The sequence below is a fragment of the Myzus persicae genome, unplaced genomic scaffold, assembly GCF_001856785.1.
Source record: "Myzus persicae strain clone G006 unplaced genomic scaffold, MPER_G0061.0, whole genome shotgun sequence".
Lineage (NCBI taxonomy): Eukaryota > Metazoa > Arthropoda > Insecta > Hemiptera > Aphididae > Myzus > Myzus persicae.
Window position 1 is genome coordinate 356,227 of NW_019101024.1, and position 22,534 is coordinate 378,760.

At 30.1% G+C, this 22,534-nt stretch overlaps 2 protein-coding genes across 7 annotated transcripts; one reads left to right on the forward strand and one right to left on the reverse strand.

Annotated features, from left to right (window-relative positions):
• Positions 1 to 102: 102 nt before the first annotated feature.
• Positions 103 to 17,880, forward strand: LOC111027305 (outer dense fiber protein 3). Of its 3 annotated transcripts, XM_022305638.1 has the most exons (7): positions 103 to 341; positions 10,567 to 10,704; positions 12,146 to 12,287; positions 14,307 to 14,364; positions 14,456 to 14,526; positions 15,413 to 15,849; positions 17,793 to 17,880. In XM_022305638.1, exons 3-7 carry the CDS (start codon positions 12,179 to 12,181, stop codon positions 17,871 to 17,873), a joined length of 756 nt encoding a protein of 251 aa, XP_022161330.1. In that variant the 5' UTR covers positions 103 to 341; positions 10,567 to 10,704; positions 12,146 to 12,178; the 3' UTR covers positions 17,874 to 17,880. The 3 variants fall into 3 exon arrangements, with proteins under 3 accessions (XP_022161330.1, XP_022161329.1, XP_022161331.1); XM_022305637.1 differs by lacking the exon at positions 10,567 to 10,704 and having other exon boundaries at positions 106 to 341; XM_022305639.1 differs by lacking the exon at positions 10,567 to 10,704 and having other exon boundaries at positions 106 to 341; positions 15,413 to 15,735.
• LOC111027303 (FK506-binding protein 59-like) lies at positions 16,849 to 22,339 on the reverse strand. Of its 4 annotated transcripts, none has more exons than XM_022305633.1 (7): positions 22,247 to 22,339; positions 20,744 to 20,941; positions 20,183 to 20,676; positions 19,438 to 19,591; positions 19,196 to 19,362; positions 18,415 to 18,598; positions 16,849 to 18,354 (listed from the first exon to the last, which is right to left on the reverse strand). In XM_022305633.1, exons 2-7 carry the CDS (start codon positions 20,919 to 20,921, stop codon positions 18,197 to 18,199), a joined length of 1,335 nt encoding a protein of 444 aa, XP_022161325.1. In that variant the 5' UTR covers positions 20,922 to 20,941; positions 22,247 to 22,339; the 3' UTR covers positions 16,849 to 18,196. The 4 variants fall into 4 exon arrangements, with proteins under 4 accessions (XP_022161325.1, XP_022161324.1, XP_022161322.1 ...); XM_022305632.1 differs by lacking the exon at positions 22,247 to 22,339 and adding an exon at positions 21,471 to 21,848 and having other exon boundaries at positions 20,744 to 21,406; XM_022305630.1 differs by lacking the exon at positions 22,247 to 22,339 and adding an exon at positions 21,471 to 21,848 and having other exon boundaries at positions 20,744 to 21,413.
• Positions 22,340 to 22,534: the final 195 nt, after the last annotated feature.

Sequence of the window (22,534 nt, forward strand, 5' to 3'; positions counted from 1 at the left end):
GGGACGGACCACGTATACATGGCTATTCAAACTATATATTATTATGCTGTATTATTACACCTATTATACGTACTACATTATATCTGCATATACGATGCGGCTGTTCTCGCGGTGACAGAGAGATCGTTGCGCGTGGGACCGACCGGGCGTGGGCCTGACGACGAACGTTTTGCACATGCACAAGCATCCGTTTGCGGTGGTAAAGCCGCGGGGTGGGCAAACTTTTCCGTTTCAGTTATACCCGTGCTCCAGTCGAACAAACACCGCATTCACGGGTGTGCACTAAATACATAGTTCCAATTCTACGATACATACAGTAATCGTATTATACTCGCCAGTAGGTAAGTACACATATTGTTATATAATAATAAACTATCGTATTTGTGCTGCACTATTTAGGTAGTAATATAAGGTATATTATCTGTTTTATTATTCCACTAACAACCCACAATTTGTTAAGTGGGGCACGTACAAAAAAACCTCATCACCGTGAAGGTTCTATCTTCTATTTTGGAGCAATATCGTATATTCGAAAAATAGTCACTTTTATAAAAATATGGTTGATTTAATAATTGTAATTAGTATTAGAGTTTAATAGTTTAAGGTACCAGCTCTTAATAATATGTACCCAATTAAATAAATATTATATTTAGCTGACTGCTTAATATATGAATTCTAATAATTTCAGGAGATAAGGCTATGACCACCTGCTCTGAAGGATTATTTAGGTGCCTGTTGTTGTTCTTATGATTTTTATTCATTGGTTTTCATTCTATAGTCATAAAATACGGTTAACTGTTTAGTGTTATTAAGATTAGGTTTGTGAAACTAAGTAAAGGATCGAGTATCACTTGTTAACTAACCTTTTAGAGGTATAATAATTAATAAAACAATTAATGATAAATGTACTTACAGTAGGTATACTATCATATGTGTTCACACGCGCATAGCATGACTGCTAAAACCTATAGTCATGTTATACATAATATTATAAATCGTAACTTTTAATTTAATTGTAAAAGTGTAAAATAATTATGCAGAGTAATTTAAAATATAGAACGATGTTTTGTGGTTCTAGAGTTGCAAATTATTCTTTAATATTCCAATACATAATTTACACGTCCAGTATAAATAGTAGCAAAAAAATAATTGAATAATTACAAAACAATATGATCTCCTTCTACTCACCTTTATCCTATAGTTAAAGAATCATAATTTTGAACGAACTATTTGTTTATAGTCTTTTGATTTTCGAGATGTAGAACAAGTATTCTAAAAGTAAAATAATTATTTACATTACGACTTTATGACTGAAGTTCTCGAGATATTTGATTTATGTATAAGAATATAAATAACAAACAATACACTTATTGTTTTAAGGACTTAAATGTTGACGAATTAATTTTCTTTTAATGACACTCCAATTTATTGTATATCTACGAAAACAAAAAAACAAATTAATTTTCACTCAATTACCAAGTTTTGTCAGTTTCCCATTACTGAAAAAGATCTGTGAAATAAATAATAAGTTAAAAACAAAAATAGATAATATTCATTTAGAATTTTTAAGGACCCCCCCCCCCTTTGCAAAAAATCTAGTATGTTTATCAGTTTATTAGCAGCCAACTTAACAATATACATCAACACTTCCATATTATAACGAACTTCCAACCAACAAAATTAACTAGTTTCTAAATTAGAACCAAATTTATTTGATTATATTTAACAAAATCCTCTATAATACGAATTATTTTTGTTGCCCATAAAATTTCAGACTATTTCAAAATTTCGTTGTATTATAATTTATAATTCTTTCACACTCAACACCTGTAAAGGTTTCTTGTAAGTATTAAAAAGTCCAAAGGGCCTATTAATATTTATGGATGGACTGCAGCTAGTTGTTGTACTCTTACTACATAGTATTAAAATATTATTTATTATTATACACAGAAATGTAAAGAAAGAAACGTGGAATTATTATTATTATTATTATTATTATTCGAAAGTAGATACCCATATATGTAGATTGTATATAGCTGATTGTGTATATATACAAACATTGAAACATCACGTTCACACTATTTTTGGAGTTTTCCTTCGGCCTATGTGTCCACGTTACCCTATTAGTTTAAAATAAAACGATTATTATTTATTACGGTTTAAATCAACAAATATTATTGATTGGCACACTCGCACAGTTCATAATAGAACTAATCGATGTATTGTTATACTCGTTAAAAGCCTTAACGTCAACTGTCAAGGTCCTACACTCCTATATGGCTGTATAATATAATAGTTTATATTCTATCTAATTTTTCAAGAATAGTATGGAATCTATATTGATGGAAATAAATGGTATACAGAACCTACCTAATAAGTATAATAACAATAATAGTAAAAGCTACAATAAGTATTGCCGAAAAAAAAAAAGACCACAGTAATAGTAATAATATTAATATTAATAATTAATACAAGAGGGTTTGACCAAAAATGGTTATATCAAGGAAAACGCGTGTATGCGAAACGGCCCACTTGCGATGGTCCGTCCCACGTAAACTTTATGTACCGTAACCCGTGTGCTGTACACTGTATACAACGCGTACATACAATATAATAATAAAATACTGTATTGAAATAATGCGAACACGTTTCCGATTCCGATAGAAAAGAAAAACGCCACTTCCCCCTCTACCATCCGCTCTTGCACGATGGCCCCCCAACCGCTCTCCCCATTTATCACTGCTCGTCTGATCCTTTTTACATGGCCAACGCTAACACCTTCGCACTGACGCTGCTGCTGCTGCTGCTGCTGCTGCTGTTGCAGCAACCTTAAGTTGACCGCCCCCGTGATTCAAATGTCCCAATTGAGCTTGTACACTATACTGACTCATAGAATCTATTTAAATATATACGACATACGTAATAATTTAATTGGCATGGCAAGTATACACTTATAGAGGTACCTACATTATAATATTATTAAAAATGTGTACACCTATATATGTAGGAAAAACGACGAATTATGTGCAGCGTAGGTATTTATGATATACATTGTATTTTGGCTATGCAAGTGTTGGGGGAACATTTGTCGGAGGGAAGAGGAAGTAGGGGGCCAACCACGACGGTATCGAGAAGTATTATTTTCACGAATTCTAAATATCCGAATATTATATTATTATATAATATTACACAGCCATATGGGTAAATATTTTATGTGAATATTTAACGAGCCATCGTGTGTATCTTCTTTTGCCATAACCCGTACCTTTGTAGTGTAGGGCGTGAATGATACTGTACAACGAGCACAATATAACTCATAAACTTATATAATATATAATATATATATACACACACACATAAAACAACAATTACCTATGTATAATACATACTATTTATGTAATATTAGTGAGATAAGCAATAACTATTTACCGTCAAAAATACATAATAATTATTAATTAATACAGTTATATCAATACATATCATTCATTCATCGTATGATTTAGGTAATATTTGTTTATGTCGATAAGATATAATATAGACTATATAGACTATATATTAATTATATATATTATACCTATTGTATCTCATTTTCAGTCAACGTATTTTAATACAGCACGATTACCCTAGGTTTGTGAATAAAATTACCAATAAGGCAATAACCTACAAATTATAATATTATAATTACAAATAATATATCTGAGTCACAATTTTATTTTTTTTATTAGTTTTAGTAGGTATACCTATACCTACCTAACATTTATAATTGTTTAATAGAAAAATCATAAAAAATTCGAAAAATCAATTAGATATAAGTAGATGTATCGCAGGAAATATACTCAGACACGTATTTAGGGGAAGGCGGAAAAATTTAATATAATGATACTCAAAAAAATAATCAGTTTATTCTGGAGATTATGGTCAATAAACTTTGAAACTTGTAAAGAACTCTCCGCAAGTACATAGGTAGGTAGTAGGTACGTAAAGAATTTAATTAATTACACCAGTATAATAATAGAAATGTGGTAGGTAAATCAATTTGTACTATTTGAAAAAATAATTTTGCAGATATGTATACTTACAGGTGCTTATAAGTTATAATTAACAAAAAAGTAATTTAAAAAAAATGTTTGCATAGGTATACCTACAATATATTACATCTAATTAATTATTGTACACAGATAATATCCTACTTTTAACTACAATTGAAAAATGTTATAGGTTATCTGAAAAAAAATGACTAGCTGTACCATGCAATAAAATAAAAGTTGACACTAAAAATTCACGAACAAATATAATAATTTGTTACTCTTCAATCAGACCACCTACCCTCACGAGTTCATAATAACGATACATTATTTAACGATTAAAAACAATAACGAATTGGATTATTTTAGACACAATAATAGTATATTATTAAGAACAAGTTAAAACATTAACTGATTCAGAACAAATATATAGGGGGCACCTCACGCGATACCCCAATCACTTGGCACGTAGGTAGCGCCTCACCGTTTCCATGTTCGATTTTTGTTTTTGATTTCTGCATTTTATTTCACTGTAATCAAAATTCACATTTTCACCAAATATTACATTCACAATGTTTAATGTCAATTGTAGATCAAGGGGGGAGGGGGCAGATTAATAGTAGTTTTATACTTTATTGGACTATTACGTCATTTATATTTTATGACCTTATAGTAACCTAACCTCAGCGGATAGCGATGGATGATACTGTACCCAGTACCAAATTCAATGCTTGTCTATCGCCCCGATCGCCCTCTACATTGGATCGCCATTGATCATTATAGATCATGAAAAATTTAAGTCAAGAATTTATCTGTGGGTAATAGAGTTAAAAAAAAGCTTAATTAAGATTTCTATCAATAGGGACTCGGAAAAAAGATAAGGGTCTACAAATGTTGGCTTCTGGTTTAAACTCTGGTAATAAATTTCTTTAATATCTGATCCACGAATACTGCATGACTATCAGACTGTGCAGAGTCAGTGTTAGTGTGTTACATTTTATAATAATAATTAATAATATGTATATACAAATATAGGTATAATGACGTATTTACAATACTTATTATGTACCTATATGATTACTAATTAGTATAAACACAATAAGTCACAGCACTTCAGTTATAATCGTTTACGTAATGTGTTTAATGTAAGATAACATTCAAGTATATTATTGCAAATATGAGATAATATATAGAGTAATTATGATCAGCGATATTGAATGGATGTAATAACATGAATGAAAATTTAATAATATATTTCACCAGTTGTTATAAAGTAACTTATTGGTTGTAACCAACGATTTTAAATAAAATAAGCTATCGCATTGCAATTTGTAATATATATAGTATATTACGTCTATCATAATTATGTTTTTAAACTTTGCATTGAGCATAAAATTAATAAAATTATAATAAAATAAAAAAAAATAAAAAAATTCAATCTAAACCACATTTTCATATAATATAGCCAGTAGCTATATTATAGCCATATATTTATTATATGCTTATAACGCAGATTTAACATTTACATTATTATAGTTGGCCCGAGGGCCTTGACCATAGAAAATTATAATTTGCATAGAAATTACTCAATCTTAAATAGAATTTTAATTGCTCATTATTAATTACTATAGAATACGTAAAATGAATATTTTTTCTTTTTGAAAGTAGCTCTCAGCTATATTCTAACTTTACAAAGTGTATCTAAGGGATGGAACCTATGACGTGTATAGCGTACACCTACATTCTAAATTATATTTTGAGATTATTTAAATTGTTTGATGATCAATAAAGTATTATTCTATACTTCTATGGGTAAACTTTACAATAACAATTAATACATAATAAATCTGATGATACATCTACACAACCATATAAATTATAATGTAGTATAATGTAGGTAGGTATATATATATATCTTGGAATAATTTTATTTTTTATTAACCAAGTTATTAAATAAAAAGTGTTGAAGAAAATAATATAATAAATCTGTTAACTGGTTAGAGATTAGGATGATATTACACATTTGACAAATTGAAATGTGAACTTCTTAGTTACGGTGAATTCTTTCAGTTGCTTACATAGACGTAGAGGTGATCTGTAGAATTTTAGATAATTTGATCAATATCGTTATAAGAATTATATTTATTTTAATATAATATATATTTAAACGTCTTATGTTTTCGAAATTTTTTGATTTAAGAGCAAGTACTTAACTGTCTAATCTCGCCCACGTAACCATGCGATCCTTTTATACTTCGTTATATACATACTCTCTGACAAAACAAAATCCACTTCCGTTCTATCGACCTTGTTGTATTATTTTTAAAACTATCCATCGTTCCAATTATAAACTTTAAAGTAGAACATTTTCAAACATAATATAGGTACCTCGTACCTATGACTGTATAGGATCTTATGTATGCGAATGTAAAATACCTTGAGCCTGAGTAACGAACAATTGTATTAAGTGTTAGATTATAGGTACATAGATGCTTAAGATATATTTTTGATTGTTTGCATAATACTTAGATGATCGTTAAATTATTTTATTGATGGTCTTGACATTATCAACTACGTTACTTATTAGTTATTACAAATTATCTTTAAACGTTTTCAGCACGATAAAACGATATTTACATAAACTACCAATACCGATGGGCGATGACATTAAATTAACTGTTATACTTTCTACAAAACAAAATAAGTAATAACTACCTATTTGGTACAAAATCATAATATTGATACTTAGTTGCTTACAATTGCTATTTGATGTTTATATGAGTCTATAATAGATAAGTATTTATGAATACTAAGATACTATTTTGGCATTTTAGTTAAAATGTTAAATTAAAATTATTTCTAATATATTATGTTTTAGTTAAGCTAACTGAATATTGCGTTTGTTTTATTATTCGTTGAGTAATTATTTTTTTGAGATTTAACTGTATGATGGAAAATCATTTTAAATAATACGTCAAATTAAATTTAATTCCCATCAATCATGCATTAATTCAAATCCAGATTTTTGGACATTTCAACTAATCCATAAAAATAATTTGAATTTATTAGCCTTCTATGTTATTTAAGGTGTGCCTTGTAATAGAACGTACAAACTTTTGCTTTCCTTCTTTGTTGTAAAGTTGTAAATATGATTCTTAAGTATCTATACATACCAATTCCACAAATTAGGATTCGAATAAATGTATTAGTATAAAAAAAAGGTGAGCAGGCTAGGTGAATCATATTGCTATCAATTATCATGTAAATAGAATTTATATTATACGATGCTTATCATCTCTCGGTTTTCGATAAAAACATTGGTCTTCTGATTTCAAGAAAAGAAAGTCCAAGAAAAGTATTCATAAAATATAGGTAGCTTTAAAGTACTATTAAGGTTGAGTAGGTTACCTATTATAACCTATGTGACATAATACTGTTTTTTTTCGATCAGATTTCGTTTCACTCGTGCCACGTGTATGCCACATTTATGTGCAATACTTGACGTCTGACAATAATCGTATACTGTTGAAGACTCGATAAAATATAAATAATACATATCTATATATTTTAACAGCATAAAACTGCAGCTATATTGTTACACAGAACATAGGTACTTACTGTAATATACTAATGTAAATATATTGTAAATTGTGTAACATATAGTTTCGAAAAATGTCATTCAAATACGATATGTGGCGAAACAGTAAATACTCAAGACTTGCTTAGAACGTGTGCGCAAGCAGAGAGCTGATTTTTAGTGGCTTTCTTATTTCTATAGTGTTACGAATAGTGACGTGCGCGCGTTCACGTACTTAATGCTAATACCTTATATTATATTGATAGATAGTCAGTGAACACCAATATCTACTTAGTACTTATAAATGCATACGTAAATATTATATAATATTATAATGTACGTATACTTATACACATCTATCGCAGTGGATAACAAACGAAAATCGTTGGTCAATAATCTGCACTCTATACAGCACTATATTTTTATGTAAGCACCTAAGCTACCCATACTTATACTTGACATTACCAACACGGGTACATCGTACATGTATACTACGCCAAAGTCGATATGATCGACAACGCCGGCATAGGTTTCAAAATAAAACAAATGCGTGTCTAAATCTCGCAGGTAGAGTGAGAAAAATGTAAAATATCTGGGTTCTGCAGAAACTGAATACGATTATCTCCTTTTAACGGTCGAACATAATAATTTTATAAGGTCGTTTGGTGTTTTCCAATAATTTCAGTGCGTAGGTATGTAGTTATAGATTAGAAACAATACATCATTTTATTACGATCCGTCGATATAGACAATAAATGGAAAAAATATTGGTACGCCGTTGGGCCGTGCTTACTTTATCGTGTACCCGAGTATTCCTAGTTCCTACGTTGCAATATGATATTATTATATACGCACTTGTTTAGTGCAAAAAAACGCGCACTGAAACGACACCGGTTATATTTGGTTTGAACGGAACGATAGTCTTTGAATGCGAATCGCGTGACTGCTATCAGTGATATTTAGCCGGATGGTACGGACCTTAACGTGGTACACATAGGTAAACGCGTGCGATTATATAGTATATAGATATTCATATACCTGATTCGTACACTGAAAAAAACTGCTTGTCAAAAGGCAAAAAGTTCGAGTTTTTTCTCTTTTTTTTTCGGTCTCGCAATGAAGGTAAAGGTCGTTTGAGAATTAGGTCGAATACCTCTGTCTGGCATGGCAACAATTTAACGAAAATCACTATAAAAACATGCGACCGAAAAACAAAGATTTAATATGGGTATGAGTATTATAATGTATTTAAGTATAGACACTGTGTATAAATGTATAGGTAACGTAGGTGTGTCAATTTATAATATATATACAGGTTATTATAACAGTGGAATACATTCATTAATTACACAAATTAGTTAATTACACAAAGTGATCCTAAACGATATGGACGCGTTGATGTCAGTAGGTATAGCATCCAATTCAAAACTGTTGTATTCTTGTATTTGCGATGGAGGGAAACAGCGTAAACCCATGTACAAAAAAATACAAATTTGTATAATTAATTTAAAAAAAGGGTGATTAAAGTACGAACAATAGTTTTAGGTAGACTCAAGCCCCATCTACCAAATTCCTCCCAAATTCATTGTTGTGTTGAAGCTTTATATAGCTTATAAAATCGCTATCTATAGCTACACTTTAATATATAAATAGTTTGGTTCGCACATACGATGAGTATATAAAACATTGAGACAGCAACTATTATATATTTCTCACAATGACTGCCGACTGGCTCCTTAAAGTTTAAACTATCATGGTAGGAATTATATAGTTGTAGTCACGATTGCAACCGTCGCGTTTTACTATCATCGTGTGACTATAGAATTAGGATATAACTAGTAAAATTGTAGGTAGGTAGGTAAATACTTTATGAAATGTATGTGTTCCAGGCATTTTATGCGCTCTATGTATAATGTACCTATTATGTGAATTATGTATTATAATGAAATATAGCTGCAATGGGGTATGAATATGACCAAGAGCAATGCATACTCGTAGAATATTATATAGAATGGGTAGGCCATTTCTGACGATCACACGGGAATGAACGTGAAAATATAGAGTAAAGTCTTATCACAAATATATTTATGTTTAATTATATGTATTATGATAAGACATCTGCCAGAATGAGAAGCAATGATAGTCTTTCTCTCTTCCTCGTTATTACGCTTCCCTCTATATTGTTAATATAGCCATTGACTATCCATCCTTAACTATTAAGTATCTACGGAGCAATGTCGTTGTCGGGTAGGTCAGGTTAGGTGTTTGGGTGTTGAACGTCCCCCTTTCAATCGTGTTATGCAAAAAATATATTTGTTCATTGTTGTACGCATCCGATTTCTACAAAATATGTTGTCATATAGTTCTGTTTCATATTTCAATATTTGATGCTATATTATGTCATTATGAAGAATCTATACTAATCTATACTCAATGCTATAATGGAGTGTGAATAAAGCCTTCCACAGATTAAATATTAAGTTGAAACCCTCGCCTAAAATAACCCTGACTACAAGAGGCCCCTGAACAAGATAACAAATATAACATATTTTAAATTGTCTAAACAACAATATTTATAAAAAAAACCATGGGATCTGATTCTTACATCCCTCTTTGTCATTTGGTGTCATATGTGGTTGGTGCATGTATTATGTACATCGTATAACAATCCCAAAGTTTGTAGCCTACATGAATATAATATATTATTATAATACCATTACCATAGAAAGTATTTTCATATTTATATAAATTATTACCTACTTAAATTCGTACATATACTATATTTACTATAGGCGTAATTACATGGTGCATCAATGTATATAACGTGTATACCTACACGACACGCGTATATGGGGATGAATATTACCTATTTATATTATTAATTTGACGGCATTCCGTGCTCATGCGTAATTTGCCGGAAAACAATACAAGCTAAATTAATTTCTATCTCTTATTCTGTTCTAGTTTCCATACACATAGATTCAAAATCGATTTGTAGAGTTGTCAGCACTTGTCACGCAATATTATTTTTCTTGCAGACTTTTCGAACAGCTACAAATACATATACAATATTATATTAATCTGCAAATATTGTACATATAGGTAATTAGTAATTATAATAAATAAATATCACTTTATTATTCCTAAATATTCGTTTGACGAGTTTACGTTTTCTTTTACGTATACACACAAATACACGTAATATATATATGTATAAATTATTTACATACTACTATGTAATAAATGACGAAATAGATAGCATTTTTCCGTGACCCGAAAAAAAACCTTGAAAAAGTCATCGGAAACATCAATAATAGCCAACCCGTAAGGAAAGTTGCTACCCGCGGTTCGTTGCCATTTTCTCACCCTTCCATTAAATATTATAATCTAGTAGGTATACAACTATACTCTGATAAAGAAATTCAATATATCCAAATTATCAATAACTAGCTGTATTGATGGATAATTAATGCATTATGTTCGTCAAATTTATTTTAAATTAAAAATAAATGTACACACTTAGTCTGCATCTGTCTGATGTATGCAGTGTTGATCGTGAAGTAAAATACTAAAACTGAGTTTTTATGAGATGTAAATAATATACCCATAATATATAACTATTGTACTGTACTACTGTGAATGCAATTAAAAAACTAACAACTTTGAGTTATACATGTTTTCTGATGGTAAAAAGCATTCTTTATACAATGCACTACAGGTAATGTATTACGTCAAACCGGAAAAATTGAATACATTAAACTGTATCTATAATAGTATAATCTAGTATACCTAGGTATTAAAGAAAATTTATAAATTTAATCCATGGATTAGTACCTATATTATTGTGAGTTATTATACACTAATGCACAAACGTATATTTATCAAGTGCGTTGCATTAGTGTACCTATCACCTCAAAAAAACACAATAATAATAGATTATAAAAGTTAATTAATTAATGAAAAAATTGTTCAAGAGTACCTACTAAAATATAATAGATTAATACTTTTTAAAATAAAATACTAAAAATTCGAACGTTTTGATAAAATCAATTTTTATTTATCGGTGATTAAGATATTGAAAACTTGTAAACTCGATTTTCTCAAAATCGTCAATTTATGTTATTAAATATACTTGTTGTTATAATAAAATTGTACTTAATATATACATATTATAAAATCCACTGCAATACTGAATACTTAAATACGTATCAGTTATCTTAATATTATATACACACCTATACACCGTACTATTCGATATTGGTATTTTACTATTTTATATATATACAATCATAGGCGCAAATTGACTAAATTTTTTGGGGGGGAACTCAAGCTCCCCTCCCCATAGGCTATAATATAAGTAAAATTATAGTACTAATTAGTAGATTTTTAACTAGGGGGACCAAGTCCCCCCAAGCCCTCTCTATTTGCGCCAATGTTAATATAACCGTCTTGAACAACAATAGTCTCTCAGAAAAAAACAAACTAATAATGTAAAATAAAACAAAAGACCATTTGTCATAACATATCATTTTCTCATTTCAAGGTACCGTGCATAATAGAAGCATTTTATTAAACAATGGGCGGATATCAACAAAGACAATGGACGCCGACTAAGAGACGAGGCCCAATAGCTGCTGAATTTTCCGGTCCCGGGCCAGCAGCGGTAGCGTTACCAACTCTCGTCGGTGAGTCTTAAACATAAAATACATTAATACATTAATAGGCGCTAAGCTAGTAGGTATACAGAAAAAATGAATGAGAGGAGGGGAGGGGGGGTCATATAATATAATATCATATTATAAATCATTTCTAAATGCGTGTCCAATGGGCAATTTCTAATATCCATCACACACGAGGTACCTACCTACATTATCATGCTAGTCGTTATCCACTGTCGAGTTTACTGAAAACTTAGATTTTGGAGTTCATGTTTGAACAAATTAACACTTATTAGAATGTATTATTTTAATCAATTATACAGGAATCCAGAAAATTAAATTAAAAAAAAAACTATTAAGATCATTTTTTGGCGTTTTTTTCATATTATGCTAGCATAGTACCTATACTAATACATAATATACTCCAATTTTGACTACCGCAGGGATCTGTATGACCTGCAGTGGTCGAAGTGGGTGAATGAATACCGATGCTATCCCATCACATTTTTCAGTATAGTCACTTAACATTCATCTTAAATTTAAAAAAAATAATTGATCTCGTAATTTATAGATCTTAATTCTTATATAACGACGTTGATTAATTTTAATTAAAAAAATATTTTTTATTTTTTATTTTGTCATTTTACACCAAAAGTCAGTGTATTAATACGTCACCACTCACCAGTAATAACCTACCAAAGGCATATAATTTCACGACATCTATCATAATATAATAAGTACTTAATCACTAATCACAAAAATCTGCACTAATACAACCGTGATAGATAAAAGAACTGCGAAATAATACCGACTGTAGCATGCGCAAAGACATAACTCGTGAATAGTTTTGTGCTGAGGCGCATATTTTTAATATAAAATGAACAACGGAGGTGGAAGTAATGCGATAGTAATCCCGACCAGGTACTACGGTTAAATAATATTAATACGAAAAAAAAATTCCATTTCCGCTCCACGTATTGTTTACTTCGACCACTGACCACACTTTGTTTGGGCAGTGCTCAGGGTGGGATCCGCTGGCTCAGCTATAATTCCAGCCATGCGTTCATCGCTACAAACTTACGACGTACAAAATAGTAAACAAACTACATATTACTATAATTTATAGTTATTACTATGCAATACAATAACCTAGGTAACTCCTAAGTCTAAACTTACCTTTACTGTATCCGTACTTCCGTAGTAAACTCATACCAGGCTATACTATAGTAGGTATACAACACCCTTGAAATCGTCACAAAGGTACCTATAGCCTTATACCAAACCACATATTATCAGCTAAAAGTTTCCCAATTTTTACACAATATACCATAAGGCTATAACCAAAACGATAATGATACCAAAACCTTCTACCTACATAACCATACTAATATGTATAATGTATTACTTGACACTCCGTCACACTCGTCATTACTATTATTGTGTATTATATAACTACCTATAAAATACACATAATACATGCACGGAATGTGTTTGAGCCAAAACGTTTTTATTACAAAAACTTACCTCAAAGGCCACAGCCCACAGGAAAAACTCTCATACCTCGTGAGATAGTCAAATGTCGATATTTTTTTTTATTTGCTAGGTATCCGAAGACTTTATGCAGTTCAGGCTGAACTCCAATTTAAAAAACTTTACTATCGGATTTAATATATTTCTAAACAATAGACATTTTCTATGTAAATATTATATATATATATAGTGTAGTTTTCTTATGAGTCATAATATTTCAAACGATCGAATTGAGCGTTCATTTATTAATAGTTTAGATTAATAAATTATAAATATAATGTACCTGTACCTAGCTATATGGTAGGTACTATATATTATAATTTATTAACTTGGATTAGTAATTAATTTTAAAAAATTACGATTTTAATATGAAAGGTGAAAAAAAGAAGAAAGAAGAAAACTATTATACTTATAATGCTATTTATTTTTACCACAATAACTAAAAGTTATAAAATTCTCATAAATTTATTCCGTGGCCTATAGTAAAAAATTTACTGAATTTATTTGAATTTACAGGAAATTTAGTACCAGAATCCAAACGTGGACGAGCACCGGCCTTTAGTTTTGGTGCTAGGTATGTTATTTTGATTTCTATTTAATAAAATAGGAATCATATTTTATTAGTACAGTTTTAGGAAATTAATGATTGTTATTTCATTTAATAGACACAACGAAAAAAATGACAGCGCCGGACCAGGACCTGGTCAATATAACATCACCGGATTGAGCTCAAAAGGTTAGATAAACGTAATAATAATCTTAGTAAACGTACAAGTATTCACCACTTGCATATAATATTGTACCCACTTTTAATGAATATAGCTACCCATTTTGTGTACAACACAGTGTCACACAGTACCTACTTAGTCAATACAGTTACAAGGTATTCTATCTTGCAATATCGCAGATGAGGAGTAGTTGTAAAGTATAATAACCTACATAATATTATCGTTCCTCGTTTATGAAATTATAATAAAACATTTAAACATTCCCCCAACAGAGTATCTAAAAATATGATTTTTTGAGAATATATTTTCTAAAGTTGTACAATCACTACAACTGTAGATTGTTTCCCGAGGTGTGCACAACTTTTGTAATTTTTTGGAGAACTTCGATGCTAAAAAATCGGACGTCAAATGAATAGTTGCTTATTGTTACAATATACAACTATTATAACCTAAGTCCTAAATGGAATTCAAAGCTTCGATGAACAGAGTAGTGGACCAACATTTGAGGAATATTTCTGTACCACTTTTCCGCTCATCTAATATTTAAGTAGGTATAACTACTGTGTACGTTTCAAGTTACAACTAATAATATAACTACTCGTTGAAAATTTGAAGTACCCTCTTAAAAATAAATCTAGTTTGAAATATGAAATTAAAAATGTATTTTGTCATTCAAAATAGTAAAGACTTAAAAAATAATTAAGCTAAAAAACTAAAAACGGATTTTCTTTTCAAAAACGTTGTTTGCTGCAATGGCATTGACTAATGTAAAAAAAAATATTCTCAAAAAAGTTGAAAATTTACGAATTAATAATATTGTTCCTACTCGAATCATGAATCACTTTATAGGTAATTTTATAATTCATAATTTATTCTATGGCCCGTATTATGCAGGCAAAGATACACCGCCGGCGTCTACCCTGCACTCGAGGCCCAAGGAAGTGAGGCCCGACAACTTTCCGGCCCCCGGTGACTACAACCCGGAAAAGGCCGAGAAGGTGATCCACGAACACTCACCGCAGTACACTTTCGGACTGAAAACGCAGGTGGACAAGCCGAACCCGAACCCGGCGCCTAACGTGTACAACATCCCGACGGTGATGGGCGCGGCCAAGGAGGGGCACTTCAAGGCAGCCCCGTCGTTCAGCATATCCGGCCGCACCAAGGAATTCCCCGACGGCCGGCTGCTGAACCCCGGCCCGGGCGCTTACAAAGACGTAAGCGCAGACAGTATTAAACCGAAATCGCCGGCGTACACGGTCAGCGCCCGTTACAACATGCCCGGCGACAGTTCCCCCAGACCCGGCCCGGGAGCGTATTCTCCCGAAAAGGTTAGTCGTGACGCGCACATATAGTACCAGCACTAGGGCACGCGGGGGCGGCTCCTGGAGTGGCCTAAGGTTCACCCCTCCCTCGAGCCCCTATTTCTAAAAAATTGTACACCTATTTTTAAAACATATTTACAAAAAGTAAATATAGGTACCATTACCTATATGTTGAAACCACTCTGAAAGGTATGACTTAGTTCTCTCTACTCAGCCAAGTCTCTGGAGCTGCCACTGAACACACGTGCCTCGTCTTCCAGCTGCAAAGTTCTATGACGAGTATCACACCCTTATATATACGAGCGTATAGGTCTACTTATAGACACTACAATTGTCAATTAAGCAGGCACACACATACTTACTATTCAGGACTACTAGGTCACCGGGGGAAATCAGCTAACCCAATTTGTTTTTTTCGACTGTCGATGTGTAAGTATTGCTCATATTTCAACAAACCAGTTTTCAACAAAACCGATTTTGTTTGTTGTTATAATTAAAAAATGATTAACTGAGAGAACTAGATTTGAAATTGTCATCAAATATTTATATTAGAATTAATATATTAATTACCTAATAGAATATAATTGGTCACCAGTAGCACAATAAAACATTGGAGCAAACCTTAGTCCTCAAGCCGAGTAACAGTGTACCATGAATCATGATGAAATAAATATGCCTAATTTGATTTTGTCTTGCAGTTCATACCTAGTTGAACAAATGAAATACCTATCAACTTTTATAATAGAATGTCAAATATTTTGTCTACAATGATTAGCAAGACAGACAAAATTAAAATTGAAGTCTTTAAAATAACAGGATGTTTACAGCAATTATAATACAAGTTACAATAGTAACATTAGTTGTTTAATTAGTGTCTATGGACTCTAAGTTTTGATTGACATACATCCAATGTGCAACACAATAATAATTTTTTTTTAAAATTACAGTTTGAATTTGTATTATTTATGTGGTTTTATAGAAAAAACAATTTCAATAATTGGCATATAAATTTGAGAATTTGACTATTTATTTATTACACAATCACACACATGAATAAAATATATATGAAACATAGAAAACATAAACAATACGAGTCAATATTCACTAATATGTACATAATATTCTTAAACTAATGAGTGAAACATTTTAGGTGACAATGTTAAAATCGTCTGTACCATCATATTCTTTTGGTATAAGACATTCGCAGTATGAAGGAATAATATATGAACAAGATTAGGTCAGTGCGTACAGCATAAACACTTCACAGTAATTTGTATAATGTAAAAGCACTTAAGACAAATTCGAATGTCTAGTATATGCACAATTTGACTAGATTATGATTATTTAAAAAATACACTTTTGCTATACACATAGAAAGCACAAATTATAAAATAAATTAAATCTCACAGTGTTAAGTAATTAGTAATGAAAGATACAGTAGTCACAAATAAAAAACTAGTTGTGTTCATGGCATAATAATAAGCAGAACTAGGCACTCAAAACATTAGGTTAAATAAAATATGACAGATTTTAGTAAAAGTTCTACGATTATGTCCATGGTCGCATAATAAATAATTAAAATATATACAATCACACAAAACAAAAAAATGAATATATCAATCTGCTAAGCTAACAGAATTTAAAATTATTTAATTTCACTCATTAACACATCATTGTGGTATTTCCTTACATGATATGTGAAATGTAAAATCCTGTTTTTAAGATTATTAATGTTTAACCAATCTACTGTAACAAAAAAACTTCAGCAGGTTGGTAAATTAATTCGATCTGAGATATGCGTTAACGGAATGGGTCTTGAGAGTTACTCACATAATATTTTAAAATGACATTTATGTCTAAAAAAAAGTTATCTCAGCTAAATAGTAAACGTTTGGATATACTTATGTTTATATACAAATATTTACAACAGTGTAATCTTATTATTTCAGGTTCAAGTCGATTTGTCCCAAGCACATTCGTTTGGAATTAAACATTCACCGTATTCTAATTCTTTTGGCATTGGTTACTGAATGAAAAAGAAAACAATTTAACAAGTTGATACGCCTAACAAAATATATTGCTTTCAAATACAAAGTGAAACTACCAAGAAAAAAAAATTGTTTTTAAATATTATACTATGAATTTTTTACTGTAAAATTATTATTTTGAAAAACATAAGAAATATGAAATATGAATCATTTAACTAACAAACAAAAATATGGAATACATTTAACTAACATAAAAATTGTAACTTTGAACAAATATATTAGTTATACAATTGTCTTATTTCTGTGTTATATGTTTTATCCATTTAATCATAACAATCAAAATAACCTATCATAGAATTAATATATTACATATTTTTGAAATAGCCTGTTGTGTTTAACATCAATATATTAGGATTTTCTTTTTCAAATTCAGTAGGAGCTCGTTCCCGTTCATCATCTCCCCATTCTCCAAGTGTGTTCATAACATCAGGTTGTTGACTTAGAAATTCTTCTTCTTTTTCAGCTAAAATAAAATAATTAGTAAAATTGTTTTGAAGAAATTTAAAAAATAAAAATAACTTACTATCTCTTTTGGCAAATTTCTCAAACATATTTGAATAAACAGATTTTTCTAACTTTTTTTGCGATTTTAGTTTTTTATCACATTCAATTATTTTTGTCATAGCTGCACGATTATTTGGTTCTTGTTGTAAAACAGCTTCAAAACTTTGTTTTGCAGCTATTAGTTCATGTAAACCTACCAAAGCCTTTTAAAATATAAAATAAAAAAATACTATTAAAAAACTAAAGCCTTGGAATATGTAACGGGGATTGTATTCAATAATAGATAAATTAAAAGTTTTATTACACAAATAATATTAGTTTATTTAATATTAATTTTTAAACATAGGCAATGTACATTTTGAAAATAATAAATATTATTTATAGAAAAAAATATATTTTTCTTTAAAACTATACAGTGTTCAGCAAAAGAATGCAGGATGGCTCGATCAAAATTAATTCTTCTGCATATCCCCAACAGATACCCTGCCATAGGGGAACCGGTTTTTATAACAGGGTGACACCGGGAAGTATGAGCAGAATATGTATGTTCTCTTGCTGAACAAAGTATAATTACAGCAGCAACAATAAAACAAATAAATTAAGTATATGAAGTATGCTAAATCAAAGCTATTATTTGTCCTTATTTTTAAAATTTAATTCAGTTTAGAATTCTTATTTGGTTATAAAAATATATCATTACTTTCATATTATGTACCTAGTTTTTGTACTATAATTGGCTTTTATATATAAATGTTTGGAAATAAGTTTAGTAAAAGTGCCTCTTAAAAATGAATACATACCTCTCCTTTTCTAAACATTGCTTTGACATTTGTAGGTTCAAGTTTTAATGCATTATCACAATCATTTTTTGCTTGAGTGTGTCTATGTGATTTTAAATTACATAAAGCAGAATTCAAATAGGATGAAACTGAAAGAAATTTGATTTCTTGCTTTTGACTTTCATTGCCTGAAATCAAAAAAATTACAGGTAACTATAATTTATTCTAAAAAATAAAACATTCAATTAAAAGTAAATACACACTTGAAATATCCACTTTTAAATAGTCTACCACTTTCTTATAGAATTTAAGTGCTAGTTTATAATTATTCATTTTAAAGTAATCGGTTCCTTTTTGTTTGAAAAATTTTGCTTGATTTATACGATCTTCACTTGTCAATGACCAACTTTCTTCAAACTATAACATAGACTTATTATTTTATATTTCATTATTAATAGGTGTTATAAACATTTAATAAAATAAAAAGAAGAATTTTGGTGTTATATCCAACCATTTTTTTTTTTTCGGTTGACTTGTTATAAATTATAATTAAGGGTGTTAATGCTGGTTTTTACCATTTTCTGTGATTCTATAAAATTTAAAAATCTTATTTTAATTGCTACCTAGTCCAACCTATCTTCTGCCTGATACCTTATTTAGAGGAAAAGGTGGGGGGATTTGATATGGTGTATTACATCATCAAAAATGACTTCATAAGAAAATTTCCCACACCTTGTAGATATGTCGAATTTTGATTTTCTACAGCGTCTGAGTCTTTCCTTTAAGACATGTTTATGTACTAAAAACACACTGGCTCTGAAGCCCTTAATATAATAGAAGCAGGACCACCACGGCTGGTTTGAGAAATCCCTCTTATTTGTAAAAAGAAAGGGGAGAATATGTGCCTATATATAACAATAGATTTTATGATAATATTAGAATTCTAATTAAAATATTATAATAGATAAAAACAAATATTATATATATAATTATTTAATAATTTCTAACCTTTTCAAAAAAGTTAAGTTTGATGACATAAACTTCATTGAAATCATCTTCTCCATATTCCAAAAACGTATGTTTTCCATGAATAAATAATCTTGATTTCTCTTTTGTTTTAAATTTAGTTAATGCTATCTCTATACCAGGACAAACATCATAGTCTTTGCCTTCTCCTAATCTAAACTCAATATCTCTTTCTTCAATAACACTACCATTTTTTTCTTTTTCTAAATGAATATTAACTAGCGAAACACTACTAGGTGTAGAATGGTCCACTCCATTTTCTAATATTTGTCTTGTTATACTTTTATCTTTACGACGACTGATATCTTCCCATGTCCATTTCAGTAAGTGTATCTCAAATGTAAGCCAAGCGTTAGGGGGGATTATTTGTTCAAAACCATCTAACCCATAGCCATAATTTGGATGGCATTGAAATGTTGATCTCTCATCACAAGTCATTGAAGACACAGCCAAGTCAAAACCTTTAATAGTCATATCTAAAATGAGAAAAAAAAACAGAAAATTTAAATAAATGCAAAACAATTTTAACCAAATTATGCCTACCTTTTCCTATTGTAAACTGAAATGGTTCATCATTAGTTTTGTCAAATACAGTGCCATCAGAAAGTGTACCAGTGTAATGAACCCAAGCCTTACAACCTTTATGTGGCTTATCTGTTCCATTGCCATGTATTAATACCTCTTTCAAGACTCCACCATCTAAATTATGCGTGATGTCCATTTTCGAGCAATGTTTATTTACTAATAAAAATTATAATAAAAACGTTAATTTATTTATAGTGAGTACTAAGTACGTAACAATTGCAAGGGAATAGCAGGGTATGTTTTAATTTAGTAAATTAACAAGTATTGGAAATTTAAATTAGTAAAAATTGTAAGCTAGGAGTAGATGATAAGATTTAATGTTTATACTTCACCGAGCCAAATCAGTAATAAGTAATAAGTTATGAGATTTTAGTAGGTAATTAAAATTATTTTGGTGGATGGAGAAAATAAATATTTAATTATAATTTTATTATATCAGTTTTAAAGTAAAGACTGGGTTCAAAAGTATCTTATAGTTCAATTTATTTTAGATTTGAGTAAAATATAAATAGGTAATTCATGAAATTAAGATAGAAAGTATTAAATCCGTAGGCTGTGTGTCTCATACAAAAAATGCACAGCTCTTCTAAGAGTTTGATAAAAATATTCACTTCGCCTGATCTGAAAGCTTAAGAATGTCCATAAAGTGTTAGGTAAATATAATATATATAAAAATAAAATATACCTATTCAATAAGGTACACAGCAAAGGTGTGACAAATAATGACCGTACTACAAACTCATAGTAAAATCAAAGATCAGTTATAATATTATGATTCAAAGATTTGATTCAGTGCAGAGAGAATGAAGTTCATTTGCGTGTTGTATTATTATTATTTTAATTGCAGGCGATTTAAGTTATTATTAGATGTAAAATGAAATAGAATTAAAGATAACAAACAATTAGATAAATACAGAATAGAAAATTGAACTTAAATTCGTAATTGCTAGAATTATAGAATAGTACACTACTACAACACTATCAGAGTATTAGACTATTCTAATTCCTAATATCCAGTACTAGCCAGCTTTCAGTTATATGATCAAATATTATTAAAATCATATACCCAAAAATGTATTGTTTTTTATTATCACTTATCATTAAGCGGCTTATGCCTTAAGGTTGAATGCACCAACGGTGTGACCAACCTACGCTCCGACTCACCATCTGCAACTGACGGGCGCTCACTGTAATTGTCATATGGGTTTTTTTTATCGAGTTTCATCCTTTGAGCACGATTGTTGCTAAATATATATATAAATACACAGCCAAGTTCTAACATAATATTATATTTTCATTGCACATAGCCACATAGGTACCCTGGTACCCATATTACATGTAATATTCGTTTTATTGTATTGTTCTATACTCTATGTTTTTATATTGTGTTTTATTCCGTGTTTAGTGTTTAGTGTTTACGTTCAATAATTATTATTATTACTGTTAATTGTATCTTTTTACCATTTTTCTCGTTCTCGGATCGGTCCGATCAGTATTTTTGTTGATGTGCGCTGCGCTCGTCGTTCCGTGGATGTACTTCACAGTGTCATAATTGTTATCGTCATTGTTACATACTTACATGCGAAAACCCGTCTTTGACGCATCAGCGACGACGACAACAACAATAATAATAATAATAATTTAAATAATAACAATAATATTATTATTATTATTACTATTATTATTATTGTAATATCACCGTTGAGAGACGTGATGCACGTCCGCGGAAAACACCCGCTTGACGTGCCT